The sequence below is a fragment of the Mauremys mutica genome, chromosome 8 (genome assembly GCF_020497125.1).
Source record: "Mauremys mutica isolate MM-2020 ecotype Southern chromosome 8, ASM2049712v1, whole genome shotgun sequence".
NCBI lineage: Eukaryota > Metazoa > Chordata > Testudines > Geoemydidae > Mauremys > Mauremys mutica.
Window position 1 is genome coordinate 90,542,287 of NC_059079.1, and position 26,648 is coordinate 90,568,934.

Here is a 26,648-nt window from a genome sequence, read left to right on the forward strand (position 1 = left end):
AAACTTTACATAAGGTTAGCCTATACTGTAGTGCATCTGGTGAAGATACTCTATGCCGATGGGGGAGAGAGCTCTCCCGTTGGCATAAGAAAACCACCTCTTCTCCTGCTGACATAGTGCTGTCCACACCAGCACTTAGGTTGGTGTAACTTACATCGCTCAGGGCAGTGGCTTATTCACACCCCTGAGGGACATAAGTTACACTGACATAACCTGTAGTGTAGACAAGCCCATAGTGTGAAAACCATCAGTAGTTTTACAGCACTAAGTTGTTGGGGAAGAGAAGAATCCTGCCACACTGAATGAAATCCTAGAGCACTAATGTTTTAGAAGTACACAGTCTGCCCTTATACAGCACATGAGGTTGCCTCCTGTGTTCGACCGCACACATGGCACAAAGAAAGTGAGTTTGTAAAGCTGCCTGCTGGGAGCTGGGCAGGAAACAGTTTTCCTGTCCTGTGAAAAATTTCAAGATGTTGGAAAAAAATGTTCCTGTCCCAATTTGGGACAAAGTCAAAATCTCAAATTTTTGCAAACCATAGATATGGGGGAAAAAAAAATCCATTTGGGTCAATCAAAACATTTCATTTCCGTTTCAATCTCTTTTTTTTCCTCATCACTATAATTAGCGTAAATTTCAAAATGAAGAGCTGTTTTGAACTGGAATTATTCATTTAGAAAATGTGAAAACTTTCTGACTTTCACACTTCTGTTTTTCAAAGCTTTTCAGTTGAAAAATGTGTCAAAAACAGACTTTTGTCTGTGAACTGTTTTGAAGAATCAGCATTTTCTGATGAAAATATTTTTGTTGGAAAATTCCTGACCAGCTCTAGCGCTTGCTTCCATTGCCGCCTTGAAGAAAAGCCATCATTATGGAGTAGTCATTGTCTGCCTGCCTATTCTCTGATTCTTTGTTTTGTTTTTCTTACTGATCAGCGAACTCCAGTTGCACTGAGTGGGATCTGCATGTGCTGTAGCTTTTATGAAAGATTCAGCAGCAAATGCAGAAAGCTCATTTCTGCCACTTTGCTTATTGTTGTATGAGCTTTATTGGGAAACATTAAATTCTTAAATAGGGAAACACACCAGAAATCGTGGAAGCTCTGTTTAGAGCAAATGCTTTTTATTTATTTGTTTCTGTCTTGGTCAGTTTGTTTTTTGTCCTGCTCAGATTCTAATCGAATCTGATCTAGAGGTGGCTGCATTTTAGAGATGGGTGAAGAGATCGGTATATAAAATGTGTGGCTTTTTTAAATAAAGATTTTGGATTTTTCAGGCTGAAAAGTGATTCTGTAAAATGTAACAATTATCTTAATATTCTCCTGTATTTTATTTAATATGCTAGAATACAAGCTACTCTCCCTTCAGTCGCCTTCCGCTGGAATGAGCTGTTAGGGCTTGAAAAGTGTTCTAGGGAAAGAAACCCATGTAATCTGCTCCTCTGGGAGCAGCCAGAGGCTTTCCAGGTTTGTCTTTAATACCTGCATGGTTAAATTATTCTCAGCGAGGACATTAACATCTCTCAGGGTTTTAAGAAGCTGCTATCCAGGCTGGCACTGTTTGGTTTAGTTACACTTAAATTCATGGCGCAGAGCTCTCTTAGCCAAGTTGCTTTTCTGTCGGGCCTAAAAAAACCCAGATGTAATCAAAGGAATGTAGTTTGTATTGAGTCTTTTTGTTTTGTTGAATCTCTGCTGCCTTTTTGAGTAGGGGGCTGCATTCTCAATATTTAAACTCCCTGAAGTCCTCAGGGTTGCTGCATCTTCACACCCTAAAGCCCCTGCGGCTGCTGTCCGGCGTCATTTTGGTATTCTCCAACCGCGATGTGGTTGAAGGAATCGGTACCTGGGCTGGGGCTCCATTATATTGCTTTTCCTCGGAGTCCCTGTGACTTTTGCCTGTATCCAGCCCTGTTGTCAGTCTGACCCCCCTGACGTCCCAGGTCTGCTCAGAACTAACACTGCATTATCTGTTATATGCAGTAAGTCTTTTCAAACAACTTTTTTTAGGCCACTCTCTTTCATCAGATGTCACTTAGTGGCAGCACACTGGCTTTGCAATAAACTGAATTTCCTGCCCATCTTCTCGTTTGGCAGAGACCATCAGATGTAGAAATCAAAACTGCGGAGGCGCCAGAATTTGCTTTTTTTTTTTTAATTTTAAGGATGTTTGGGAGGTGGCAGGGCTAGACTATGGAGCTCTCTTTGTGGTGTGAGCAAAGCAGACAGCTCTTTGGAAGATCAGTCATATGTATCCACTGTCTGCAGACAGACTTCCTTCTGTGGCTCTTTTTTGGGTTTGCTTAGTGCAGCACTTTTTTTAATCCCACTCCCTCTGTAAACACTGGAATACAAGTGCAGCCTGTGGCAATCCTGACCACCCATCCAGGCTCTCCTGATGAGAGATGGAGACTCTCTTGTTGCTAAGCCAAGGAATTAAAGGGGGTCTGGGTTAGTGAGTCAATCACGTCCTCAGTGGGACCGTTAAGTCATCGTAGGGCTGGGAAAAAACACACCGAATTAAAAAACATAACTGGGACTCCTGCATGTGAAACTCTCAAATGTCTCAGATTGAGCAAGAGATTTAGGAAAAAAATTGCAGCTGGGCTTACATCTTTTGGATGGACTCACACAGGAACTTGCCTGGTTTGTGTTGCAAATTAGGGAATTCCCGCTGTTAGGGTCTTGTTTTATCAGCAGTCTTTGTAAGAGCCAAAGATCTGTGCTGTCAAATGTGAGAGAGCAACTGAACACAGAGTTTAAGGTTAAGGGACTAGTCACAAATCTGGAGCATCTCTCCCTCACCTGGAGAGGATGCTTCTTACGGTCCTACTAGTTAAACCTCCAGGCCTGATTGCTTTTTACACCCATGCAACTCCATTGACTTCTGTGGAGTTATTCCCGACTTAACACCCATGTGAAGTCAGAATCAGCCCCTCTGTTTCTTGTCACATCACCAGCCAATGTGAGGATACAGGGCTTCTTTTGTAACTGTCTTGCTCTTTTAGTGGCTGGCGGGTTGGGAAGAGGAGACTGATGCAACTGTTGTCGCTGGCCAGCTGTGCTCCTCTAGCCTAATTGATAGAACTGCTGCTTCTCAGATCCGGAAGATCTGGGGCTCAACCTCTCCCCTCCCCCACCAGGAAGTCTGATGTGCTCAATAGCTGCTGTGTCTCTGCACACTTGGGTCTGCCATCAGGGTAAAGCTGTAAATAATGAATTTGGGGGAAAGAATGTGGGCCAGCCTTGATATGCATTGGAGTAGGGATGATGTTTGACAGGGCAGAGAAATGGGAGGGAGATGGGAGAATGATGAAGTTTCTGGAAAGAAAATGGAGCGGTTGCCCCTCCTAAGGGATTCTGACATGCACGTGGCTAGCAGTTAAGTGTTTTGTTTAGAGGTGTTTGTGGGAGTGAGAAGACTCGGGGCTTGTCCACATGGGGACACTTGGACATGGATGCTGGAACAATTTGTATGGTAAATGTTTGTGTGTGGGAGGGGAAGCGGGGCTGAGAGCCATTGAGCCAAACTGTAAACCTTGAATATGATCGAAACTACTTCAAGCCAGGGGGTGCGACAGCACCTGTAGTTCCAGCACGTATGCACTTGGGAAAGTTGAGATGCATCATTTAAACATGTGAGGTCAATGCATATCAGTTAAACCCCTGTGCTGATGCTTTCATTCAGGAGAAAAGTGGTCTTAGCTCACTATGACTATGTGTATGTGTAAACAGTCTCACTGTTCACTTTGACCTGAGATCTGATCTAAGGGCGGCCTTGTGTTTCAAATACAGGATCAGAAGTAAGGACTCATGAGTAAGGCTATGATTATGTCATGTCATGGAAGTCACGGAATCTCTGACTTCCAGAGACCTCAATGACATTTTCTGTTTCAGCCCCTGGGGCAGGGGAATGAAGCTGGCAGCCAGCGGGGCCCCGGCAGGGTTCCAGTGACGGGTGACAGCCTCCTCAGGGTCCCCCTGCAAGGTTCCAGTGATGGGTGACAGCTTCCTCAGGGTTCCAGTGACGGGTGACAGCATTGTGGGGTGGGGGGTGTCCCCACAGCTCCCAGCCACCAAGGTGGCAGAAGAAACCATGGAGCTGCAACAGCAAAAGTCACAGACAGGTCACAGCTTCCGTGAAGTTTTGTTTATAGCCCATGATCTATCCGTGACTTTTCCTAAAAACAACCATGACAAAATCTTAGCCTTAGTCATGGGTTCTGTTTCCAATTTTGTCCCAGATTCCCTGAGATCTTGCACCCCAAGTCATAGCTCTGCTTGGTGCCTCAGTTTCCCTGTATGTAAAAGAGGGAGAATACTTAGAGCCAGTCAGATAATTTCATGAAACAGAGTTTCCATTATTGATTTCCTTCCCCTAAATCAGAGGTTCTCAAACCGTGTTCCGCAAGCTCCATTCAGGTGGTCCACGGATAGTTCCCTCTAAGGTGCATGCCTGTGCGGCGGCACACAAGAAAGGCCGCCCACCTAATTAGTGGAGCCATGCAGGTGTGGCTCCACTAATTAGCTGTCTGAACTCTGGAGAAGACGCACATGTAAGGTGAGGTGGTGGCCTTGGGGGGAATAGAGAGTAGGTGGGAGGGGGCCGTGGGGTGAGAAGAGGGGGTGGGGGGAATTTGGGACATGGCAAGGCCAGGGAAAGAGGTGACTTTCCACAGCTCCAGGGCTATGGCTGCAGGGAAGAGATGGCCCTCCTTCCCAGCCTCAGCTCTGTGGGTGCTGTGGTGAGAGAGATACCCCCCTCCTTCCCAGCTCCAATTCGGGGGCTGCTGTGGTGGGAGGGAGAGGGCACATCCATGGCATTAGAAAGGTAAGACTAGTGATATTAAAATAGGAGTTGTGCTTTTATTTGTAGACCAAAAAACATTCATTATTAAGGGTTTTTTTTTATATAGCGCTTTTATCCAAAGCGCTTTACAATAGTTAGCTTAACGGTACAAACAACGTTTGGAAAGATCATTAAGTGGTCCGCTGAGACCCTCAGCACTTTTCAGTTGGTCCACGGAAAAAAAAAGTTTGAGAATCACTGCCCTAAATTATTCTGAGGGAAGAGCGTCTACTTCATTCGTGCCTTTTAAAAATGCTTTGAGATCCTTGTGTTATTGCCACTAATACTGCTGCTGTCATGGACAATTAAAGTAAGTTGAGCTTCTGCTCATGAGTCTTTGGTTCTAGTCCCTGACAGTGCCAGACTATTGATTTTTTTTTTTCTACATTGAGAGGTGCAGTTCTTTCCTATTTGGGTAGCACTGAGACTGTTTCACTCAAGGAAATACTTGGTGACAGAATGGTGTTGGGGAAAGGAAGCAAACCAGACTGGAAGTATCTAACTTCCGGTACTTTGCTGCTCTGCTCCCATACACCTCATCCAGCAAGAGTCATTTTCCATGGCTTGGATGCTGTGATGAATTATGCATGGATTATTGATTGGTTATTCCAAGTGCAATGTTTTTAATGCCTGTAATGAGCATGTGTGTGTAGCCCCATTTGTATTCAATACCCATTTGTACAGTCTGGGACCTGCACGCAGTGCTCGGTTCCATCTGGAAGCTGCAGCGCAATTACCAGAAGTTAAATGGAGGATGGATTAATAACTTACTGTAAAGAGAATTATGGCTTCCAGGACTTATGCTCCAGCATCCCCCAAACCAAACATAAAAGCTATAAATTCAAATTACCCAAGAAGAAGGAAAAAAAAAAAGAGTGGGGGGAGAGAAAGAGGCAGAGAAACCAGCAGCTCTGAAAGGAGGCTGTATTAATGGCCCTCTGCTGCATGATTGGCTGGGAGCAGATGGAGTATTTGTTTCTCAGAATCATGAGTACTCTCGGATTCTCGAAGTGCTGAAGTTACTCTCTTCACATATATAAATGGGACATGCCGCACAAAGGGAGCGGTAACATGCAGTGTTTTTGGATTAGGTACTTGTGCCTAAATTCTCAAAAGAGACTAGTGATTCTGGGTGTCTCCATTTCTGGGTGCTTAACTTGATACCTTGGTGGGGGGTGGATTTTTCAGAAAGTGCTGAGCACCTACCTTCTGAAAATTGGGTCTTCCTAAGGTGTCCCATGTTGGGCACCCAAAATTGTTAGTTGCTCTTGAAAACGTAGACCTCTAGCTTTTTTTTAAAAATCTTTTAAATGTGTTCTCTTGATGTATTTGCTTTGTGATCATCTATTGCTGCTGGCAGCTTCTTGCCAACCTGTCTCCTGGCCTGATCTGGAGGATAAGAGTTCTTCCATTTCTGCTTCTGTGACCCTTTCAGTCTTTGGCCTCTTTGCTGCAGTTGTTAGATGAGGGATTGCATTGATGGCCTGTCTGATTAGGAGATCCCATTAGAAACCAGACTGAGGCTCAAACAGCTGTCGGCTGGTCCTAACCTGTCATCACTCCTATAGTCAGTCACCCTAAAGGTGAGTGAAAGCCTGAGCATTGGTAACTTGTCATTACTTTAGGTTTCAGGCCTGGGTGCCAAATGAGGAGCTTCCTGGCCCACCTTTTGTGGCTGAGACATTTGGTGGTAGTCACCCTCTTATCTTTTTTTGAAGCCTTTGTCTGTTTGTGGGTAGCCCAGGTGGATGCTGATGGCAGTGCTGGAGGCTGTCATCTCTTGGTTGTTGAGGTTGAGTGGCTTTGGCAGACATTTTTGAGGTTTCTACTAAAGGAATTTGCATGTGCGCTAGCTGTGGGAGTCTCTGATGCTGTAAAATAGAAGCTCCTTGCCTGGCTGCTGTTGAAGACCATGTGTGGTGTCCAAGTCTCAGACTTAGAATGGAAGGGGGAAAGGGGGAGGCTTGTATGACTTCACCTCTCCCTCCCCCTACTCCCCATTGAGTTCTGCCAGTGGGGTATGAAATCACCACTTCTAGATCTGGAGAATGTGCATCTGTGCATTTTTTTCCAGCTCTCTACTAGAGTGGTTGGGCTCAGCTTGTGCACGCACATGCCACAGGAATGGGAGGCCTGATTCCTAGATAGTACAGGTACCCTTCTGGGAAGCACTGCAAAATCTGAGTCATGTGGAAAGAACTGAACAAAACACAAGCATCCGAAAGAATAATTCAGTGAAATACAGGGGCAAGGAGGGAGGCGCAGGGATTGCAAGTTTATATTATTAATCACTTCTCATGTATATTGTAGTAGTGATGCCCAGAGGGGCCTCCATTTCACACACATTGAGACCGACTCTGCCCTGAGGAGCGTATAATGCAAGTTGCTCTTTCACCTAGTAAGAGGGCAAAGACACTAGGACAGAACCTCTTCCACACCACAGCCCCTTTACATTGCTCTGGCCATGAAGAGGCCATATACCTGCCCTCACCAGGCAGCTAAGGATGCCCTCAGCATTGGGGAATCTCCCTGGTGGATCCAGGGTTGGCAGATTCAGCCCGGGAAGAGACTGTAGGAGGAAAAGTCATGTGAAGATGTGTAGTGTGCGGATCCATGCCGCAAGTGCAGCAAAGGCAGCCTCCCGATGGCTTTTCTGGGGCTTGAAGACTGTGGGAACCTCTGGCTCATGGATTTTATTTGTATGGGACTTAAGGGGTTGGGAAAGTGTCTATCAAAGTTGCGCAGACCCAGATGTTAATTTTTGGCCTTGATGTTTTGCCCGTGTATTTCCAGAGATTGCCACCTAGAGGCAACACAGGCCCTTGCACTAGGCCACTTCTGCTGAAGGGCACGAACACTTTCCTTACAGCTGGGCTGGCTATTTAGAACAGCTACTGCTTCCTTAGGTATATGGTGTCTTATGACTTCAAAGGAAATTCCTTCTACAGCGGAGGCTGCTGCCAGAGTTTGTAGCCTTCTTCTCTAACCTCCGTTACCTCCTATTTGTCTATTGCTGAGCAATGCTTAAAGTTTCCCATCAGTTTTCACAGTCCTGCCTAAATGAGGTTGGAGAGAAAGGTACCGCTCTAATAACTGATAAATTGCGCTCTTTGGATACACCTCTAATCAGAGCCTTGTGTAAACGTCAGCCTCTGATTGTTTTAAATGATGGTTGTGTTTGTACAGTGCGTAGTACAATGCGGTCCTTGTAGCAAGTACTGAAATAATAATAATTTGGATGTGATACTGCTCATCACCCACAAAATGGCCAAAACTATCTTGTCTTCCTGTTTGCAGAGCTGCTGTGCTTTCACTGTATTTCTTCATAAGCAGTCATGATGGACAGAGGATGCCTGTGAAGGGTAGGAGAAAAGACTAAATATCTGTAGAATCTGAGCCATTGCCAAATGTCATTCACTCCCACAGAGTGTCTGCTTGACAGATGCTTGCGAGGCTGCTGGCCCTGGGAATGGGGAGTCTCTTGCCCTGCAGGCAGTCATTTGCACAGTGTTTGTTCCCAAAGGCCAAGCAGTTGTGCTTCAGCACACCCATCCTGGGCACTCCAGTACCAAACATAATAAGCACAATGTCACAATGATGGATCTGTAAGATCGGCATCCTCTTCCCACTTCAGTTTGGTACTGCTGGAACATCTTGCAATGATTCACAGTGGAACCAGTTGGCATGCTGGAAAATATTTTCCTCTCGTAAGAAGTGCTCCGGATTCACAACACGGTGATATTTGGGTTGTCAGGCGGGAACTTCCCAAATTGAGATGTTTTTTCTTTTTGTTTTTAAGTCCCTTTATTTGGCCCTAATTACAACTCAGCGTTATCTTGTTGTTCATGATGTGCCTCTAGGGGACTTCGCTGGAAAGGAGAAGTGAAGGATGAAATGGGTGACTAGTCTGTCTGGAAACATCCAATTAGATACAAAAACAGAAGTCTGCAACATAACCCAAGGGAGAGGTGTTAAACTGAGATCCCTTCCACACATCCCTGGGAGCTGCCCAGATGGAAGAGCCCAGGGCGCTGTGGGGGAAGCAGGAAGAACATCAATGCCTTAGCCAGTATTCTCCATAATAGGGGGCTCTGAAGATCGAGGAAAATGTGAACTATTACTGAGCAGAGAGTGACTGCGGCATTGGCCCATGCACCCCTGTCTTGGCCAGGATTCCTGTAGTACGAAGAGAATCTGGCTCCATTCTGCAGTCCCCCTCTTCTTCATTGGAGATGGGTCTGAGCTATGGATTTCAGAATTCAGTTTGGCTTAGGTCCATCTTTTGTCTTCACCACTCCTTGCCCCCCCTTCCTCTTTTTGGGGGTGGTGGTGGTGGTGGTGAATGACTGTTACTCACACAAAGGGCTTCCTGTGACTCTACTGCCGCTTACTGAACCCGACACTGCAGCCTTTTGTTGAGCTTTTTATTGGTGTCAGAATTTGACTGCTCCAAGTGATGTGTCTGTAGCACAGGCATGTATTGCGTCAGCTGCTGCACAGGGCACTGCTTGGGCCTCCATTGTGTTAGACCAGCCGAGGAGGAATGTAGCTTGCTCTCAACTTGACTCCCCTGGCCTGAGTTAATTTTGCTGATGGAAACATCTCCTTCGCTCCCACCTATCCCCTCTTGCGGGAGATGACCTCCTGTATACACATACCTGACAGTCTTGTTTCTTTAATGAAACACTTCTCTTGCCCTGGACAATGGCTTCCGGACTGGCTCTGATAATATCTTGCCTTGGTTCTGTGAACCAGTGTGCATGCACAGGTGTGATGGCACGCTCCCTACCCCATCCCACCCTGGGAGTGGGAGGCTTCCCTTTCACAACCCTGAGGATCTCCTTGCCATCAACCTCCTCTCCTGCTTGCGTGAAGATTCTCACTGTTGAGCAACATGAGGCATTCCCTTACCCAGCAGGCTCGTTTCTGCCACAGTCCCAGTTTGGGGAGTCAAGACCAGGACAGTTATTTGATCTGGGTCTCCTGCAAGACCACATGAAGCATTCCTGGGTATTTCTGGCCTGGTACACGTGAGAGACTGGGACCAGTAATGGTCTGTCTTGTGGCCATGAATAACATTACCAGGCACTGCTGACCAGTGATGTGAACAAGAGACTCTGTTTGGTTACCGAGCTTGGGTCTCCTGAAAGGCAGTGCTGAGCGCACTTCCTAGGCAGGTGCCTGTGTATGTTGCAAAGATACTCCTCCAATCTCCTATAAAAATGTCTCCTCTTAGCATTATGAAGGATTGGTCCATGTGACTGTTAGCTTTGAGGCAGGGCCTTGCAGAGTGATCAGAGCCTAAGTTTTGGGGTATGATTACACTGCAGCAACAATGTGTTATTACACTTATGTGGACATACCTGATCTAGACTTTAATCTAGCTAGCTCAGGCATTGGAGCAGTGACACTGTACAAGCCAGCCTGGGACCCTGGATAATTACCCAGGCTGCTAGTCCGTGCACGGTTCACTGCTCCAGTGTCTGAGCTAGCTAGGTTAAAGCTATCTCACCTGTGTCAACACAAGCTGCAATTGTACTTCCTGGCTGCAGTGTAGATATGCCCTTGGTGTCAGGGCTTTGGAGTGGAGTCCAGAGCTGGAGCACGGAGCAGCTCCGGAGCAGTGGAGCTGCAGGTTTTTGCCTGAAGCTGGAGCGGAGCCGGAGCACAGCTACAAAGCCCTGCTTGGTGAGCTCCACCTGACACTGTGAGGCTTTGTTCTTCGCTGAGTGTTTGCTTCTGTTTGTGGAGGGAGGGGTGGGGAGAGAAGGAGGGAACAGGACGAATTGGTGGTTGTGCTTTTAGACCAGGTGAGGGTTTATAGCCACTTCCCTACTCCCGCAAATGAAGGTCAGAATAACAAGTACAGTTACTACAATTTAGTTACATTATTGTATGAAATTGTAATAGTTGTAAAAGGTTGGTGCCATGTTAAAAGTTCTGCATAAAACATTAGTTAAAAAACAATACATGTAAATGCTCTAAATCAGTGGTCCCCAACCTTTTCGTCTGGCAGGCGCCAGACAAAGGACCGTGGCGGTGATGGAGCACCCGCCGAAATGCTGCCGAATTTCTGCGGCGTTTCGGCGGCGACGCCTCTTGATGACGTCACTTGTTGGCGGCAAGTGGCGTCATCGAGAGGCGCCGCCGCCGAAACGCCGCAGAAATTTGGCAGCATTTTGGTGGGTGCTCCACCGCCGGCCAGGATGTGGGCGCATTTAGATGCCCCAGGCGTCCGCGGGCACCGCGTTGGGGACCCCTGCTCTAAATGGCATCCGCTCTTAATATTTTTTTAAAGATGTGTTTGCAAACACTTTAATAGTGTGGTATATTGTGATTTTAGTATCTCTTTCCCTTACACTTTCTTCCTTTGCTGGCTGAGCTCACTGCTGAGAGGGAGGGTATCTTGGCCTCTCTGCCCGATCACAGGGTCTGGGTGGCTGCCTGACTTCAGAAGGGTCTTTCTGTATGTATGTCTGCTTCCAGTCGGTTCTCTACTCCCTCTCCTCTAGATCTTGGATGGCTGGGCACTTTACTGCTCTGGGAATGTGATGTTGCCACTTTCTTTGTATAACTTGGATGGAAACCCTGAATGCTGAAATCATTTGCAGGAGTCTTTCCATGCTGAATTTCTTCAATCCAAAACTTCTTCCCTCCTAAGGAAAATCTGCTGAGGCCTAGGAGGAGGGTATTCTGTGGTCAAACCTGTCCAGAACCATCCAGTTCACAGGTCTGAGAAGATAGAGAAGTCCCTCTTCTAATATGCTCCCCTGTCTATCACCTCCCCCTGGGGGGGGCGGGGGATGCTTTGAGGCAGAGAGCAGTCTGCATCCTCCCCCAACTCCTTTCCCAGGGCTGAGCATGCTATCTCTGCAAAATTCTTGCTTTTAATCAGGGGCACTGGACAAGGGTAACTTAACCCAAGACCCTTGAATGGCAGCTTGGGGCTTCTCTGCATCATAATGCAGTCTAGCCAGTATTTGGGTCAGTTAAGATTTAGGGGTGTGTGTTGGGTAGGCGGGGCTTTAAAAACATGCTCTCATTGAAACCAGCCAACAAGATTCCTCCTGGAGTCTAATGGCAGATGTCAGCTGTGCAGTTTATTTCTCTTCCACCCTTGTTAAATTCTTTCTTCTCCTGGCTGTGGGGCTAGAAGACTTTGTGTCATAAAGGATGATCTGTCAGCCCGTGACTGAATGACTCTGGATCTCTCCAAACATGTGCCCTCATATCTGCTAACACAAACCACCTGCCGCGGTTAGAACCGGCTCTGGGGTTGTTTTCCTTGGAATGGGTTTTTAGCTTTTCTTCAGCCACTGGTTTATATCTTGTAAACTGCTGAACAGGCCTCTGCCGCCTTCTCGAGAGCTGTGTGATGTGGCAGCTGGGCTGGAAGTGACTCTGTGTGACCCTCCCTTCTGACTTATACCCCCACCCACCCTTTCTTCCCTTCTTCCATATTTTCCAGGCCTCACTTCTCCTTTCCAGGGACTCTGGGCTTTTCCATGTCAGTGCTTGGGAGTTATTAGTGTTCATTAATCCAGGAGATGTGCAACACTGACCAGAGTCAGGAGTAATGCAGGCGGGCAACATACAGGCTTCTCTTCCACACCCCAGCTCTGGAGTAGTGGGAGATGCTGTAGGCCAGTCCTGGGACACCCCTGCCCGCTCCTCATCCATATAGCTCAGCGGTTCTCAAACTTTTGTATTGGTGACCCCTTTCAAACAGCAAGCCTATGAGTGCGACCCCTCCCCCTCCTTATAAATTAAAAACACATTTTTAAATATTTAACCCTATAAATGCTGGAGACGAAACGGGGTTTGGGGAGGAGGCTGACAGCTTACGATCCCCCAGGTAATAACCTTGCGACCCCTTGAGAGGTCACCACCCCCCAGTTTGAGAACCCCTATATAGCTCTTCCAGCACTCCTGTGGGCTGCTCATTAGCCCCGACTATTCCTTGCTTTTCTGAGCAGAGGCTTATAGAGGGCACCTTGGTTGGCCTGGGCAGATATCCTCTAGGGACTTGGAGGTGACTGCCAAAATCTGTGAGCTGAAGATCTCCTAATCCCCCTACTTGGGCATGTCAGGAAATCCACTATAAAATATGGGACAAATCTGCAATACTGGCAGCTTTTGTTTGAGACCCTAGTCGGGAATAGCAGGGGGTGCTGCAAGACAGGACTGAGGTGTCACAGCTGATCTGTATGGGATCTTAAGATTGGAAGAACAAAGGGCACTGAAGGCCTAGAGGGTCTGCCTGCAATATGCCTGGCTCGGTGCTGTTAGTATCTCTCCTTCAGGAGCACTCTGCTCGCTCTCAAAAATGCAAGACGAAAAGGCCTTGAGAGAGTCAAGTATTATATTATTGTACTGTAATTAGATGTGCTGTATTGGTGGCTTGATTTATATCATTTACCACTGTGTACCTCATAAACTTAATAGCCCTTCCAAACAGGAAGAATAAGGTTAGAGTCATTCAGTTTCTTTCTGGATAAATGGAGACACAATGAGGCTGTAATGTGGTCTAATGGAGATGCTGTATAATCCTTTATTTTCATGGGCAGAGGGAACAACCGGCGGGTGTTACCTGCTCTCTAACTCTGGTGGCATGGCAATCACTGTAACAGCCCTGTGGTCACTCTGCATTGAGGAAATGAATCCACACGCAGCCTTGCCCATTATGTGGCTTCCGCTGGTAACGTCAGTGCAATCTCTGGTTATTGCTGTGCTGCTAACTCATGAAGTCCAAACCTGGAAAGAGGCTTCAAGCATTTCCCTTTCCTGATTAATCTGTTTCTGTGTTTGGTATCCACATTTTAAAGGGAGCACTTGGATACTTCTTTTGTTTGTTTTTTTTTAATTGTTTTGGTTTTCCTTTGTCCTTTGTTTTTTTCTGCTAGGCTTTTTGTCCTTTCTCATACAGGGATTGTAGTGTGCATATGTGTATATTTCTCCTCATAGAGCTTGAGAGAAATCCTGCTTCTTTTTGTTCGTGTTCTTGTTTTGTTCACTGGTGTCCTCGGGTAATGGTAGCACAGACTTATGCTACATCTACACTACAGTATGTACAGTGTCACAGCTGCACTGATGTAGTGCTTGTGGTGGACATGCTCCCAGCTGATGGGAGAGTGAGAGCTCTCCTGTCGGCTTAACTCCTGCCTCCGCAAGAGACTGTAGCGACATAGCGCTGTCTACACCAGTGTGTAGGTCGGTATAACTTATGTTGCTCGTGGCTGTGGATTATTCACACCCTTGAGCGACGTAAGTTATACCAAAGTAACCTATAGTGTAGATAAGGACTTTGGGAAATGCTTGTGAAATGCTGCTGTTGCGTGTAAAACCAGCAGAGGAACATGGCATTATATTTGTGTAGGACCTACAGAAAATCACAGGTTTAGTATTATTTCACAGTGACTAATGTGCCTGCATGTAGTTATAAAAACAAACCAATAACTATCATAGGTACTTACATGGCTTCCATTACTGGACAATCTGAGCACCTCACAATCTTTAATGTGTCAGAGCATCCCTGCAGAATAGGGAAGTATTGTCCCTATTTTACAGATGGGGACACTAGGGCAAAGAGACTGTGACTTGCGTAAGGTCACACAGGAAGCCTGTGGAGCAGGGAATTCAACCTGGCTCTGCCGAGCCCCAGGGGATCATCCTTCCTTTCTGTTCTTCTCTGTGTGCGCGTTACTACGGATACATCCTTATTTATTTGGAATCCGTGAGAGCAACACTTTCTTCTATTGTATTCATCATGGGCCATCAGAGTTTAATTGATACATAAAACTTAACATTTCATCATATACTTTGCATGGTGTCAAGTATCAGAGGGGTAGCCGTGTTAGTCTGGTTCTGTAGACGCAGCAAAGAATCCTGTGGCACCTATAGACTAACAGACGTTTTGCAGCATGAGCTTTCGTGGGTGAATACCCACTTCTTCGGATGCAAGCAGTGGAAATTTCCAGGGGCAGGTGTGTATATATAAGCAAGCAAGAAGCAAGCTAGAGATAATGAGGTTAGATCAATCAGGGAGGATGAGGCCCTGTTCCAGCAGCTGAGGTGTGAAAACCAAGGGAGGAGAAACTGGTTCTGTAATTGGCAAGCCATTCACAGTCTTTGTTTAGTCCTAAGCTGATGGTGTTAAATTTGCAGATGAACTGGAGCTCAGCAGTTTCTCTTTGAAGTCTGGTCCTAAAGTTTTTTTTAGGACTAAACAAAGACTGTGAATGGCTTGCCAATTACAGAACCAGTTTCTCCTCCCTTGGTTTTCACACCTCAGCTGCTGGAACAGGGCCTCATCCCCCCTGATTGATCTAACCTCGTTATCTCTAGCTTGCTTCTTGCTTGCTTATATATACACCTGCCCCTGGAAATTTCCACTGCTTGCATCCGAAGAAGTGGGTATTCACCCACAAAAGCTCATGCTGCAAAACGTCTGTTAGTCTATAAGGTGCCACAGGATTCTTTGCTGATCATATACTTTGTTAACCTGGAGCAGTGAACTGCGGCCAGTGGGAGCCGCCATCGGTTGGACCTGTGGTAAACAAACCGGCCAGGCCCGCCAGGGGCTTTCCCAAACTTGGGATGCTGCTTGTGTAGGGAAACACTGCGCTAGAGGATTGTTGTTGTCTGTAGGGTTTGCTTATGGAACTGGGCCATTGGTTGTTGCAATGGAGTTTAATTCTGTACTTTTCTACATGGCTACCAAGAGGTTGCCCATTTGAGAGTCCAGATGTGGGACTGCATTTTGGGACACCGCTGTGCTTCCCATCACTGGAGAATGGTGCAAGTGAGAGAAGAGTAGTGAAGGCATTTCTGGAAACATGCCTTTGTGGTTAAAGCACAGGGCTGAGACTCAGAGGTGGTAGAGGAGAGTTTAATTATCCCTCATTTATGTGTGTGGGGGAAACAGAACCACAGGTAAGGTAAGTGACATGCCTAAGGCCACATAATGACTCAGTGTCAGAGACAGGATTAGAACTCTGACTTCTGAGCCTGTGCTCATTCCCTTGGGCCATGCTGACTTGCTTAATAGTGCATATGTGTTCTTTAGCTGCAGTACAGTCAAAGTTGGTTGTAGGGTTTCTTTACTGTGGAATCAAATGGTAGCTGCCAGCTGCATTTATAGCCAAAATCCCTTACATTAATAGAAGAGTCAAGGGAATTAGATCTGTCCCTATTTTTTGTTCCCTCTTGCACATATGTACGCACACATGTGCGCATGTACACACAAAGCTGCTGATTTTTGCAGTGTTGAGAACTAAAGTGCTTCCCCATCCAGAGATCTTAGAAATCCAAACCTAAAAAAAATGCTAGTGAAGCCCTTTGTGCGCACTCTCCCTTTGGTGTGCCGAAGAAGGGCCCTACTCAAACTGTCTAATTGGACAAGATGACCTAAATAAAAGACAGAAGAGAGTCCTGTTCTTCTTACTCTTAAATTTCCTAAGGTAATGACACCCATGGAGGCTGTGATGCACTTGGAACCCCTTCCTGCAAGATGACTGGAGCAGCTGTGAGAAACTGAGTGCCCTCCACTCCCATTGACATCCCTGGAGCGTTCTCTTAGGGTACAGATACAATCCTAATGGAGAAGAGAGGTCATGATACCAGCGCCTTCAATAAGGAGGGTGAATCTTAACCCTTCTGGTCTTTCCCGCCTTGTTGTCCCAGCCGGTGCTTGCAAATTGTACGAACTGCAAAAATGGACCAAGCCCTATTTTAGATAAATCCACTAGAGGGTTTTCAAAGTAGTCAGTAGTCGTGAGGGTGGTTGCTAGTAGTTTTAAGCCCAGTTTGTATATGTTTGTAAATTACTCTGAGATCCTTCAGGATGGAGGCTAGTTGTTTAAAAAAAAAAATGCACATTGACTTCCCAGTTCACACTAGGTGAAATGCAAACTGTGAATAAGTGCACACATGGTGAAACGTGAGTTGGACCTGGAACATAAAGGAAAACTAGAAAATTGCAAGAGGGTCCATCTGAGCCCTGGCGTTGCTGTAGCCCCTTGGAATGTACAACCACTTCTCCCTCATTGCTGTGGAGACATGGTGCCAGCCCTACCCTCAGAACCTAACTCGATTTAATGCGGTTATGTGCAGACAGCCAAGACTCACCTGTATTGGCATGGAGAATTGGCTTCATTTCAGTCTCTCCTCCCACTAAGTAGTTGTTCGTTACTTTAACATTTTGTTTTTAAATCCTATCTTGTGTCTCTCCCCTCCCCCCCCCTTTTTTTTTTAGATGCAGATGTTGGACAAGTTCCCAATGGAAGGAGGGCAGAAGGACCCCAAACAAAGGATCATCCCCTTTCTGCCAGGTGAGTAGGATGGATTCCATTGAAGATAAACTCTGGTTTTGACAAAATACATTCAAGGGGGCCAGACTAAGAAAAGGTCTTGTTACCAGCTCCCAGTGCACACATAGGTATGACTTAAAGGTTGGAGTCTTGAACAACATGTGAATTTGAAACTTCAGATGCCTGCATCCTCTGCATTAAAATGAACATGGGACTATTTTTAGTAATATGCAAAGTAAGTATTAAACTCCTCAGTTCCCAGGGCTGCAGCCCACAATCAGCTTCGGACTCGGAGACTCTGCAATGTTTAGGCATTGGTTTCTGCCCATCCTGAATGGCAAATACATAGCCACTGCCCCCAGAAGACACCCATGTTTTAGGTGAGCAATCCTGTCTTCACAAGCTCTGTAGGTAGCTCCTAGGACAGACCAGTGGGTTTCAGTATCGACACCCCCAACAGAGCCAGGAGCTGTGGCTCCCCAGGAACTGTTCTGTGCAGTTTGCAACTGAGTGTAACTCCAGTTAAAGTGCAGAGAGACCTTAAAAGCAATCCCACAGAAATGTAATACTGAAACAGGCTGACAGCTGTAACTTTCTCCTGCAGTTTTCCAAATTGAGATGTATATGGTGCAGCAGCTGCCCCACAAATCCAACATGCAACTATGCAAATAGGCGTTCATGTGTCCAAAGTAATCTGTATAATTACTCATTTTGGATCTAATGCAGGGGTGGGCAAACTTTTTGTCCTGAGGGACACATCTGGGTGGGGAAATTGCATGCAGGGCCATGAATGTAGGGCTGGGGCAGGGGGTTTGGGTGTGGGAGGGAGTGCAGGGCGTGGGGGGGGTGCAGTATGCAGGAAGGGGCTCAGGGCAAGGGTTTGGGGCACAGGAAGGGGCTCAGGGCAAGGGGTTGGGGTGTCGGGGTGTGTGGCAAGGGGCTCAGGACGGGTTGGGGTGCAGCAGAGGTGTGGCAGGGGCCTCAGGGTATGGGGTGGGAGTGCAGGGGGTGCGGTGGGGGTTCAGGGCAGGAGGTTGGGGTGCAGGAGGGGTGCAACGGGGTTGGGGTGCAGGATGCAGGAGAGGTTCAGGGTGTGGGCTCTGGCCCGGCACCGCTTACCTGGAGGTTCCAGGGTGGCAGTGGTGCACAGCGGGGCTAATACAGGCTCCCTGCCTGCCCTGGCCCCACACCGCATTGCTCCTGGACGCGGCTGGCACCGTGTCCCTGTGGCCTCTGGGGAGGGGGAGGCAGAGGGCTCTACGCACTGCCCTTGCCTGCGGGTACCTCCCCTGAAGCTCCCATTGGCTGCGCTTCCCCGTTCCCAGCCAATGGGAGCTGCGGGGGGGCGTTGCCTGCAGGCGAGGGCAGTGCACGGAGCCCTCTGCTCCCCCCACCCTTCCCCAGGGGCTGCTTCCCAGAGCGGCACGTGGCTCGCAGCACCACAGGGGTAGCAATCCCGTGGGCCGGATCCAAAGCCCTGAGGGGCCGGATCCGGCCCACGGGCCATAGTTTGCCCACATCTGACCTAATGGGTGCATGTGGTCGTTTTGTGACACATTGCTGCTGCTTTTGAAAATGTAGCCCTAAAATTGCCAGGGAGTGGGGCCCCTGAGAGTCTTTCATATACCCACAGCCAATAGATTTGACCACATAAACTTTTTTCCAAGGAGCTAATGAAAATGGATGATACTTTAAACACTTCCAGAGAACGCAACCAGTATATTTAGTGCAAGCCATTATGATGTTTTATGGAAATGCAGATGTTTAAGGTATGTCTACACTGCAGCATGGGCTGATGTTCCTGCGCTAGCTTTAATCTAGAGAGCATGGCTAAAAATACCAGGGAAGATGCAGTAGCACAGGCTTCAGCGTGGGCTGTTCCAGCCCACTGGGGGACCCTGGGTATGTATAACCCTTTCCATGGTCCATGCTGCTGTGTCTTCACTGCTATTTTTAGCCCTGCTAGCTAGATTAAAGCTAGCATGGGCATGCCAGCAATCACACCTCCTATTGCAATGTAGACATGGGCTTCCTTTCCTCCAAGCAGCGTAAAGACTCTGTTTTATTCTTCTTCATGAGCCAGGGCATATTTGTAGGTAAGAAACTGGGTCTGGGTTGCCCAGGGAGGCATTTCTGGTTCTGGCTTCTTCCCTGATTGTAGCATCAGCAAAACCAGAGCAAGTCTGACATTAATATAGAGGAAAAGGCACTGCTGTGCAACTTTTTCCTGCCAGTGGGGGAAGCCAAATTGGCAGAAGGCATGACTTGGAAAAATAGGGAATACAGTTTGACTGCTTTCAGTTTGTGAAGAATCCCTACTCGTCCCATCAAAACGCTGCTATTTTTGAAAGATGGGGATTGGGGTCCAGAGTGGCTGCCCCAAGCGTGTTGCATTTCACAGCCTCACTCGTTAATTTCATTGCTGCTCATTCAAACTGAAAAAGTTCCCCTCTATTAAATGACTCTCCATTGGGATTTAGTGGAAAAGGGTTGGAGCTGTCAGAAGGTAGAGCCTGGGCCTTGAGCCACACTGACATCGCTCCATGGGCTGTGTGTGCACTTATTTCAACTTTATAAAATAGCAGTCACCGGTGTCCAGCCCACTGCTCTGGGCCCCCATGCAATAGACTAAAATAATCCATCTCCAGGTACAGCCAAACAGCCGGCCTGATGTTGCGCACCAAGAAAATCATCCTAGTCCCAGGACCCCCAGTTATCCCTGTAAACCCTTCAGTCCTCAAAGCTGTGGAAGACAGATGGGCCTTGCAGTGTGCTCAGAAGGTTTCAAAAGTCAAAGCAACTGGGGGAAGCAAGTTCCAGAGCTGAAGGTCTGAGATGCAACTTACCAATTCAGATTCTGAACCTCTTCGGAGTCCAGGAGCATGTGATGTCAAGATGTCAATATGGGGTCCATCTCTATTGCAAATTGGCTTAGGTGTGGTGGTGATGTTTGGACAAAGGCCTACATAGTTCCAGAGGGTCATGAGGATGATGTTTGGTTTTGGGAGGAGATATTATAATGCCAGTTGAGCTACATATTATGGTCATGAGTGCTTTAGCAATGCCTAGAACAGGGGTAGGCAACCTATGGCACGTGTGCCAAAGGTGGCACGCTAGCTGATTTTCAGTGGCACTCACATTGACCGGGTCCTGGCCACTGGTCCGGGGGCTCTGCATTTTTATTTAATTTTAAATGAAGCTTCTTAAACATTTTAAAAACCTTATTTACTTTACATACAACAATAGTTTCGTTATATATTATAGACTTATAGAAAGAGACCTTCTAAAAACGTTAAAATGTATTACTGGCACACAAAATCTTAAATTAGAGTGAATAAATGAAGACTCGGTGCACCATTTCTGAAAGGTTGCCGACCCCTGGCCTAGAATATGCATATTTTTAGGTGCTTCACCCCTCTCCCTCCCAAGCCACCTAGGACTGAGTTGCCTGGTGATAAAAGGTGCTAATGTGGGAGCAGGGGAGAAAACAAATTGTACTCTGGAGACAGGCCCCATCTCCTGACTCAAGGTGAAATAGTCTCTGCCTCGAACTGTACATCTTACTCCTGTATTCATGTCCTCCCCAGCCTTCTCTACAGGTTTCAGTCACTCTCAGTCCATACTCCTCCCAGAGGCTTACCTTGACACTTGCAGCTGTTGCATGCCCATCACAGAAGTAGAGTGATAGGGATGGTGGATAATGAATATTGTTGGATTTCACCTTTCCTGCTTTCACGTGCTGGCAAAGAACAATGGGTAGCTATGGTGTGAACATCTTATAGTGGGGTACTCTCCTGGTTGTCTCCTGCACAATGTTCACTAGGTACAACAGACTCACATCTGTCTAATCACACGGGGCTGCTAAATTCTCTTACTTGAGGGTAGCTGCTGTTAAGCAGTGTGAGGTCTGTAGCTTCTGCAGCGTTTCCTTTGGCATGTGTAGCAAGGAGACAGTAGCTATCTGTTGAGTTGGCTTATGGAGTTAGTCACTTGGTCTTATGTACCTGGTGAGGTGGCTTATTGGCAAGGTTTGCCTCCTGAGAGAGGTGTTGGTTTGGCTTAGAAAAGTCTATTAGTAGCTGGTAGAATTGTCAGGTACAGGAATCGTGGAGTATTTATTCTGGTTCAGGTCTCCTCTTTCCCAGCTTGAGATGGCAACATGTTGTTTTACTTATTGTAAACCTCGAGATTTTGTGCTGTTTCCATCAAGATGCATAATCAGAATGGGTCGAGTGCGAGACAGAGCAGGGTCTGTTTCTCTGAATCTCATGCATCCAATATATGGTGAAACTTAGGCTTGCTGGGTTTTTGACTTGGTTCAGGCCTGAGAAACCGGTGACATCTATAGCTTACTTTTCTTCACTCCCTCATTTGAGGAGCATTTTAGCATCTGAATTTCATTACCAGTGGTGATTTGGCTCCAATGGTCTGAGTGAAATATGCTGCTTTCTGGGAAGCTGCCTATGGTAATGTTAGATGTGTGGCCTCTGAAGTCCTGCAAAATATCTCCTGCTATCCTATATGTCCTGCGGCCTGTAGCATTCTTAGCAAACCTGTAATTGTCTCGAACTCAGGGTCACCCACAGGAACTGAAGAGATTCCCATCCTTCAGTGTCTGTCAGAATATTTTCCTGGACGGGGAAGTGGTCCCATTATTAATGCTTATTTTACAGCATCCAACCCCTAGGAATTTTGTTCTTCTTCTGCTTTTGCTTTTGTTTAGTTATCGTAGCTTTATTTTCCTTGTGGGATTTGACTCATTCTTTGAAGTCGCTAGAGGAGACTTCGAGCCTTCAGACTTGAAGGAGGTCTCAGCTCTTCCCAGAGAATATCCTTGCAAGGATGTAATTCCCACCCTCTCTTCTCCCCACCCAAACCCCCACTCTAAAACAGATGGAACAGTAATAAAGTTGAGTTCTTGAGAGAAACAGATGGGAAAGAGAAGGATAGACTGTGAGCTCTCTGGAGGAGAGATTCTCTCAGGCTATATATCTGGATAGCACTTGCCTGTAGGGATGATGATACCACTAACAGAATAAGAATATGTCCTCCAAGGCCACTGAGTCTGACAGCATTCAGGCACTATGCCGAAAATTCCATTTCCTGCCATGCAGAAGAGTTGGGAGGTGGACTCCTAGCTGCTTGTGTGCTGGCATCGAGTCAGTGGCAGGTCCTTCTTGTGATTGTTGTTTTGAGGGATGCTGCCCTCATGACCCCATGACACACCTCTGGCTAATCCTAGCTCACAGGACACTGTTAATGCTAAGATGGACTCTTATGGCAGGAGGAATGAAGTTGCATTGACTAATGCATATGAAATGTTATGGGGGGATTGTGCAAAGCTTTGGAAATCTATCAGCCTGGCTCGGAGACAAAGTCCCCAGTGAACAGTTGCTGGTTGCAGAGTATCAATTCTATGCTGTGCATTATACACACAAAGGCCCAGTCCCTGCCTGGAGAAGTTCACGCGCTAAGGGTTACACATTTGCTGGCTGAGGGATGATGAGATGGGGACCCCAGGAAAGAATTAACTAGGAAAACAAATGAGCTCAGTTGAGCCAGTTGTGTAAAGGATGTGCCAGATCTTTCAGGAAACGGCTTTTATAAGGCAAGTGGAGCCTTCCAAGCTCCGCACAACCCAAGTGGCCCAGAGCCTATTCCAGTCGGTCTGCTTTTCTGGAAGCGTGAGTCTCTGCAAGGAGGGGTTGTGTGAGGCTCAGCTACTTTTGGTTGTGAAATTGCTTTTTAGGAAGCTTAAGCAAGAGACGGCAGCAAACTCCAAAGGAAGAAAAGGATTTAATAGGATAAATTTTAAGAAACCAGAATGTCGTCTCCTTTCTACCTCCCACCCCATCCCTCTCTGATCCAGCATCAGAACAATACTTGCACTTTGGAAACTTTTTATCTGCAAATATTAACAGCTCTCCACAAGGGACCTGGAAGTTAGATAGATGAATATGATTATTCCCCATTTCCAGACAAGGTTAAGTGACTTCCCCAGACCCCACAGGGTACTCTAGAGCTGGCAATAGAACAGAGTTTCTGGGACCTAATCCTGTGATCAGTCCACTGGTCACAGCTGTCTCAGGTGTCTCAGACCCAGCCTAGTAATTAAGAGGAAACTATCACATAAGTGTTTTGCTGCCTTATTGCAGATGGTGAGCTCTTCAGTGAAGAGAAGATCATGGGTGGGACTGTTGGTGAAGTCTTGAGTAGGTCGCCTCTCCATGCACTTCCACTTCTGAGCTTTCAACACCAGTTGCTGAATTTGGTGGGTTTCCAGGAATCATGCTGACTTCATTAGGTAGAAGACTGCCATTCCCTGCTATCCCGTGTTTGCTCTCACTGTCCATCTCTGCAGCAGTCTCCTGCTGGGCTCCTTTCTCGCAGTCTAGATGCGTGAAAGGAAGTCCTATCATCACTGTTCCATGGATCTGCCAATGGTGGAGGCAGTACACCTGAGCGAATCCCTCCTCACCACCCAGGAAGCAGAGATACTGAGGTTTGTCTCCTAGAATGCATAAAAGTGAAACACATTCTCCACTGAGCCATCCTAAATAATGCATTTTATTGTCTCACCATCCTGATACCAGTCTGTTTTGGGGGGAAATCCTTTTTCTCCAGTCTCACAGATGGTCAACGGGTCTGATGGAGTCTGGAGAGCTCCCCTCCTCTTACCCTCCCTCTCTGGAGGCCTTGTGTCTCCAATCCCATCCTTCTGGCTGAGGAATATGGTACAGGGGAGTCTTTCCCTTTGTCTCTCAGAATGGCTGCTGCTTTCTCCACCTTTTACAAGCGTGAAGCACATGAGTGGGACTAGGTCTAAGACTGAACTCCCTCCACTGTAACCACTAGCATGCTGGGAATCGTAGCTGGCCTTATTCTGAGTCTCCTTGAGATCCTTTAGAGTGCTCCTATGTATCAGGTCACAGTACACGTCCCTATAAACCTCCATGTTTATGGCACACCCAGGAACAGCCATAAATGCAAGCAGCCCCCACGCAAAGTCATCCCTTCCTTGTACTGCAGGGCCAAGGCATTCACTCGCTTCAGAAGTTTGTCAGCCTGCTGCTAAGTCCAAGGCTCCTATGGAGGTTTTGGGAAGTGTTCTATTCCCCCATGTGCCTGCCCATTCCAGGAGTGGAACTAGGGACTGGCTTCTCCTTCTGGGGACCGACCGTGCACGGTTTTTAAAGTGAATTGGAGCCCGTGCCAGAGGAAATCTGGATGTGATTTGAAAGGTGTGGAGAAGCGAATTCTTTCCGAGTCGGAGGGAGTCCTTCAGGGTAAAACGAGAGACGTTTTTCCGCTCTCGAAGTATCTGGCTTCTTTAATGGCTCTGATCAGCTTTGTGATACATTTATGGTTCTCTGCCCCTCCCACTCGCTCAGGATCGAGTAACAGTCTTTAGCTTAATGGGAGCCACAACCACGTTGCTGGCTGAAATGCCTCTGCAACTTTCCTTTCCCTCCACTCCCTCTTCCCCGGTATGACTCTGACCTTGGCTTGAGAATTCCAGTGGGATGGAACAGAATACACTGTCCCCTTCGCTCACCTGGCCTTTTTTAGAGGCTAATTTCTCTCTCGTGGGCTGTCCTCCTGCCCCCAGGGTGTCTCCTGCACAGCTGGGGGTAACTGCCTGTCAGCCCCTCTCCCACCATCTGCCCTGATATTTCCCAATCCCTGTACTGGGTAGGTGGGACCTGAAGAGGTAGCATGCTTGCCATAGAGGGTCTGCTTTGGGTCACTTTACAGCCCCCCACTCTAGACCTGCTACAGCACAACCTGTAAATCAATCAATCAATCAAATAAATCAGTCAGTCAAATAAGAGTGAGGGGGCTTTAATGGGCTATGTAAGGCGTTTCCTTCAGTGGTTTGCCACAGCAAGGCCCCTGGCCATTGGGTTGTAAAGCAGGGAGAAGGGCTCCATTAGAGTTTTTAAAGGCAAAGTGTGTCTCTGGTCTCCTTGGGTCCTCAACTGCTAGGGATGAATCTTCTCTGGCTCTTATTTCTGCTGGTCACTGGTGGCTCACTGCCGGTGCCTACTCTGCCAGCTCCCTTTGTGGTAGCAACTGTTGAAGCTGTAGTATAGACAGGGCTCAGGCCCTACAGTGGTGGTGAAAGATGTGCCCCATTTTGTGTCTGCTTCTTGCCTAGTCAGACCTGTGTGTGCTGGGAGTCCCCCATTGCTGAGCAGTCACTTGGAAGTGCAGGAAGGCTGCTTTCTCCCTGCCTGGATATGCCGCCTTTTGTTATCGTGCAATCTCTTTGTCCTGCAGGCTTGTGCATATGTGTCTCTGTGCTTGGGCATTAGGCCAGGCAGCTAATGTGAAATAATGACTCAGCAACTCGATCAGTTAGCAGCATTTGAAAACTGTTGCATAATTACTACCAGAAGAGCTGCTTGTCTGCTGCCCCGCCTTCAGCACTGAGGAAGTGGCTATGGGTTTTCCCAGAATGTTGTAGCAGGGGAGGCAGGGAAGAGGGGACGATTGCCGTGTTCTGAGCATGTCTTCTAAAGGCAGATTTTGATCCTTCTGTGTAAGTCTCGTACAGCTCTGCCAATGTATCTTGATCATGACCTGCGGTGACTCTAGCTAACCCATTTAGACCCGCACACAGCTCTACCCGTGTTGTCTCTCCTGCCTCTTTCTTTCCCATCCTCAATTCCCTCTCTCAGGATTTTGCCAATGCTCCTGACTCCTGCCTGCCAGCACCATCTGTGGACGTAAAGCAGGCCCGTGATTAATGATCTGAGAGAGAGGATGGTCAGCATGAAGGGGAGGGAGGAGCCTCTGCTCTGCTCTCCAGTGCCACCTATTTGCTGAAAAGTCCACATGTGTATGTGTGTTCATGGGGATTTGCAGGGATGTGGTGGCCAGCGGATAAACCAAAGCCCCCATGATGGTGATTCATCAACCCTGGTTCTCAGTGCAGACCTGGGCCCAGAATTCCTGACTGGTATCTGAGGGCCCTTGCCTGAGTGTGTGCATGACCACTGGGGATTGAGGTGGATGGTAGAGGGGTCAGGTTTGGGACGCCTAGTTCTGGATGAGATGGGAGGAAGGGAGCCATTCAGCTGAGCAAAGCAGTTGGGGTGTAGAAGAGCTCTCTTGGAGTGGAAGGAGTGTCTCCTGTTGAAAGGACTTTGTGAGCCATGTCCAATTGAAGGTGTTTCCAGTGGCTCAGAAGGTGGTCTCAAGACTGCAGCTGGCTTTGAGGTAGGATTGAGAGTGGTGCTCTCCTGTGATTTTACAGGCTTCCCGCATCCCTATGGGGCAAACAGCCATAAAGTCTCCCTCCTTTTATTTTCAGTAGCTCATTGCAGTTATGGAAAGGAAATGGAAGGAAGCTTCAGAGCTATTTAGATTGTATCAAATAGCCCCGGGGGTAAGTCAGAGAGGGAACGGGGGAGAGCATAAAATAGCTGCGTGGCCAGAGCTGTGATTCCAGTCCAATGCGGAGACCTGAAGAAGAGCTCTTTGTAAACT

At 47.4% G+C, this 26,648-nt stretch overlaps 1 protein-coding gene across 5 annotated transcripts in view; it reads left to right on the forward strand.

The window, feature by feature from the left end:
• The window catches only part of SH3PXD2B (SH3 and PX domains 2B), a 125,551-nt gene that overhangs the window by 43,974 nt on the left and 54,929 nt on the right, over nucleotides 1-26,648 (forward strand). For all 5 annotated transcript variants that reach the window (XM_045027541.1, XM_045027543.1, XM_045027546.1 and 2 more), the window contains one exon: nucleotides 17,102-17,177. In XM_045027541.1, the coding sequence (XP_044883476.1) occupies nucleotides 17,102-17,177 (76 nt within the window). The remainder of the gene's footprint in view (nucleotides 1-17,101; nucleotides 17,178-26,648) is intronic.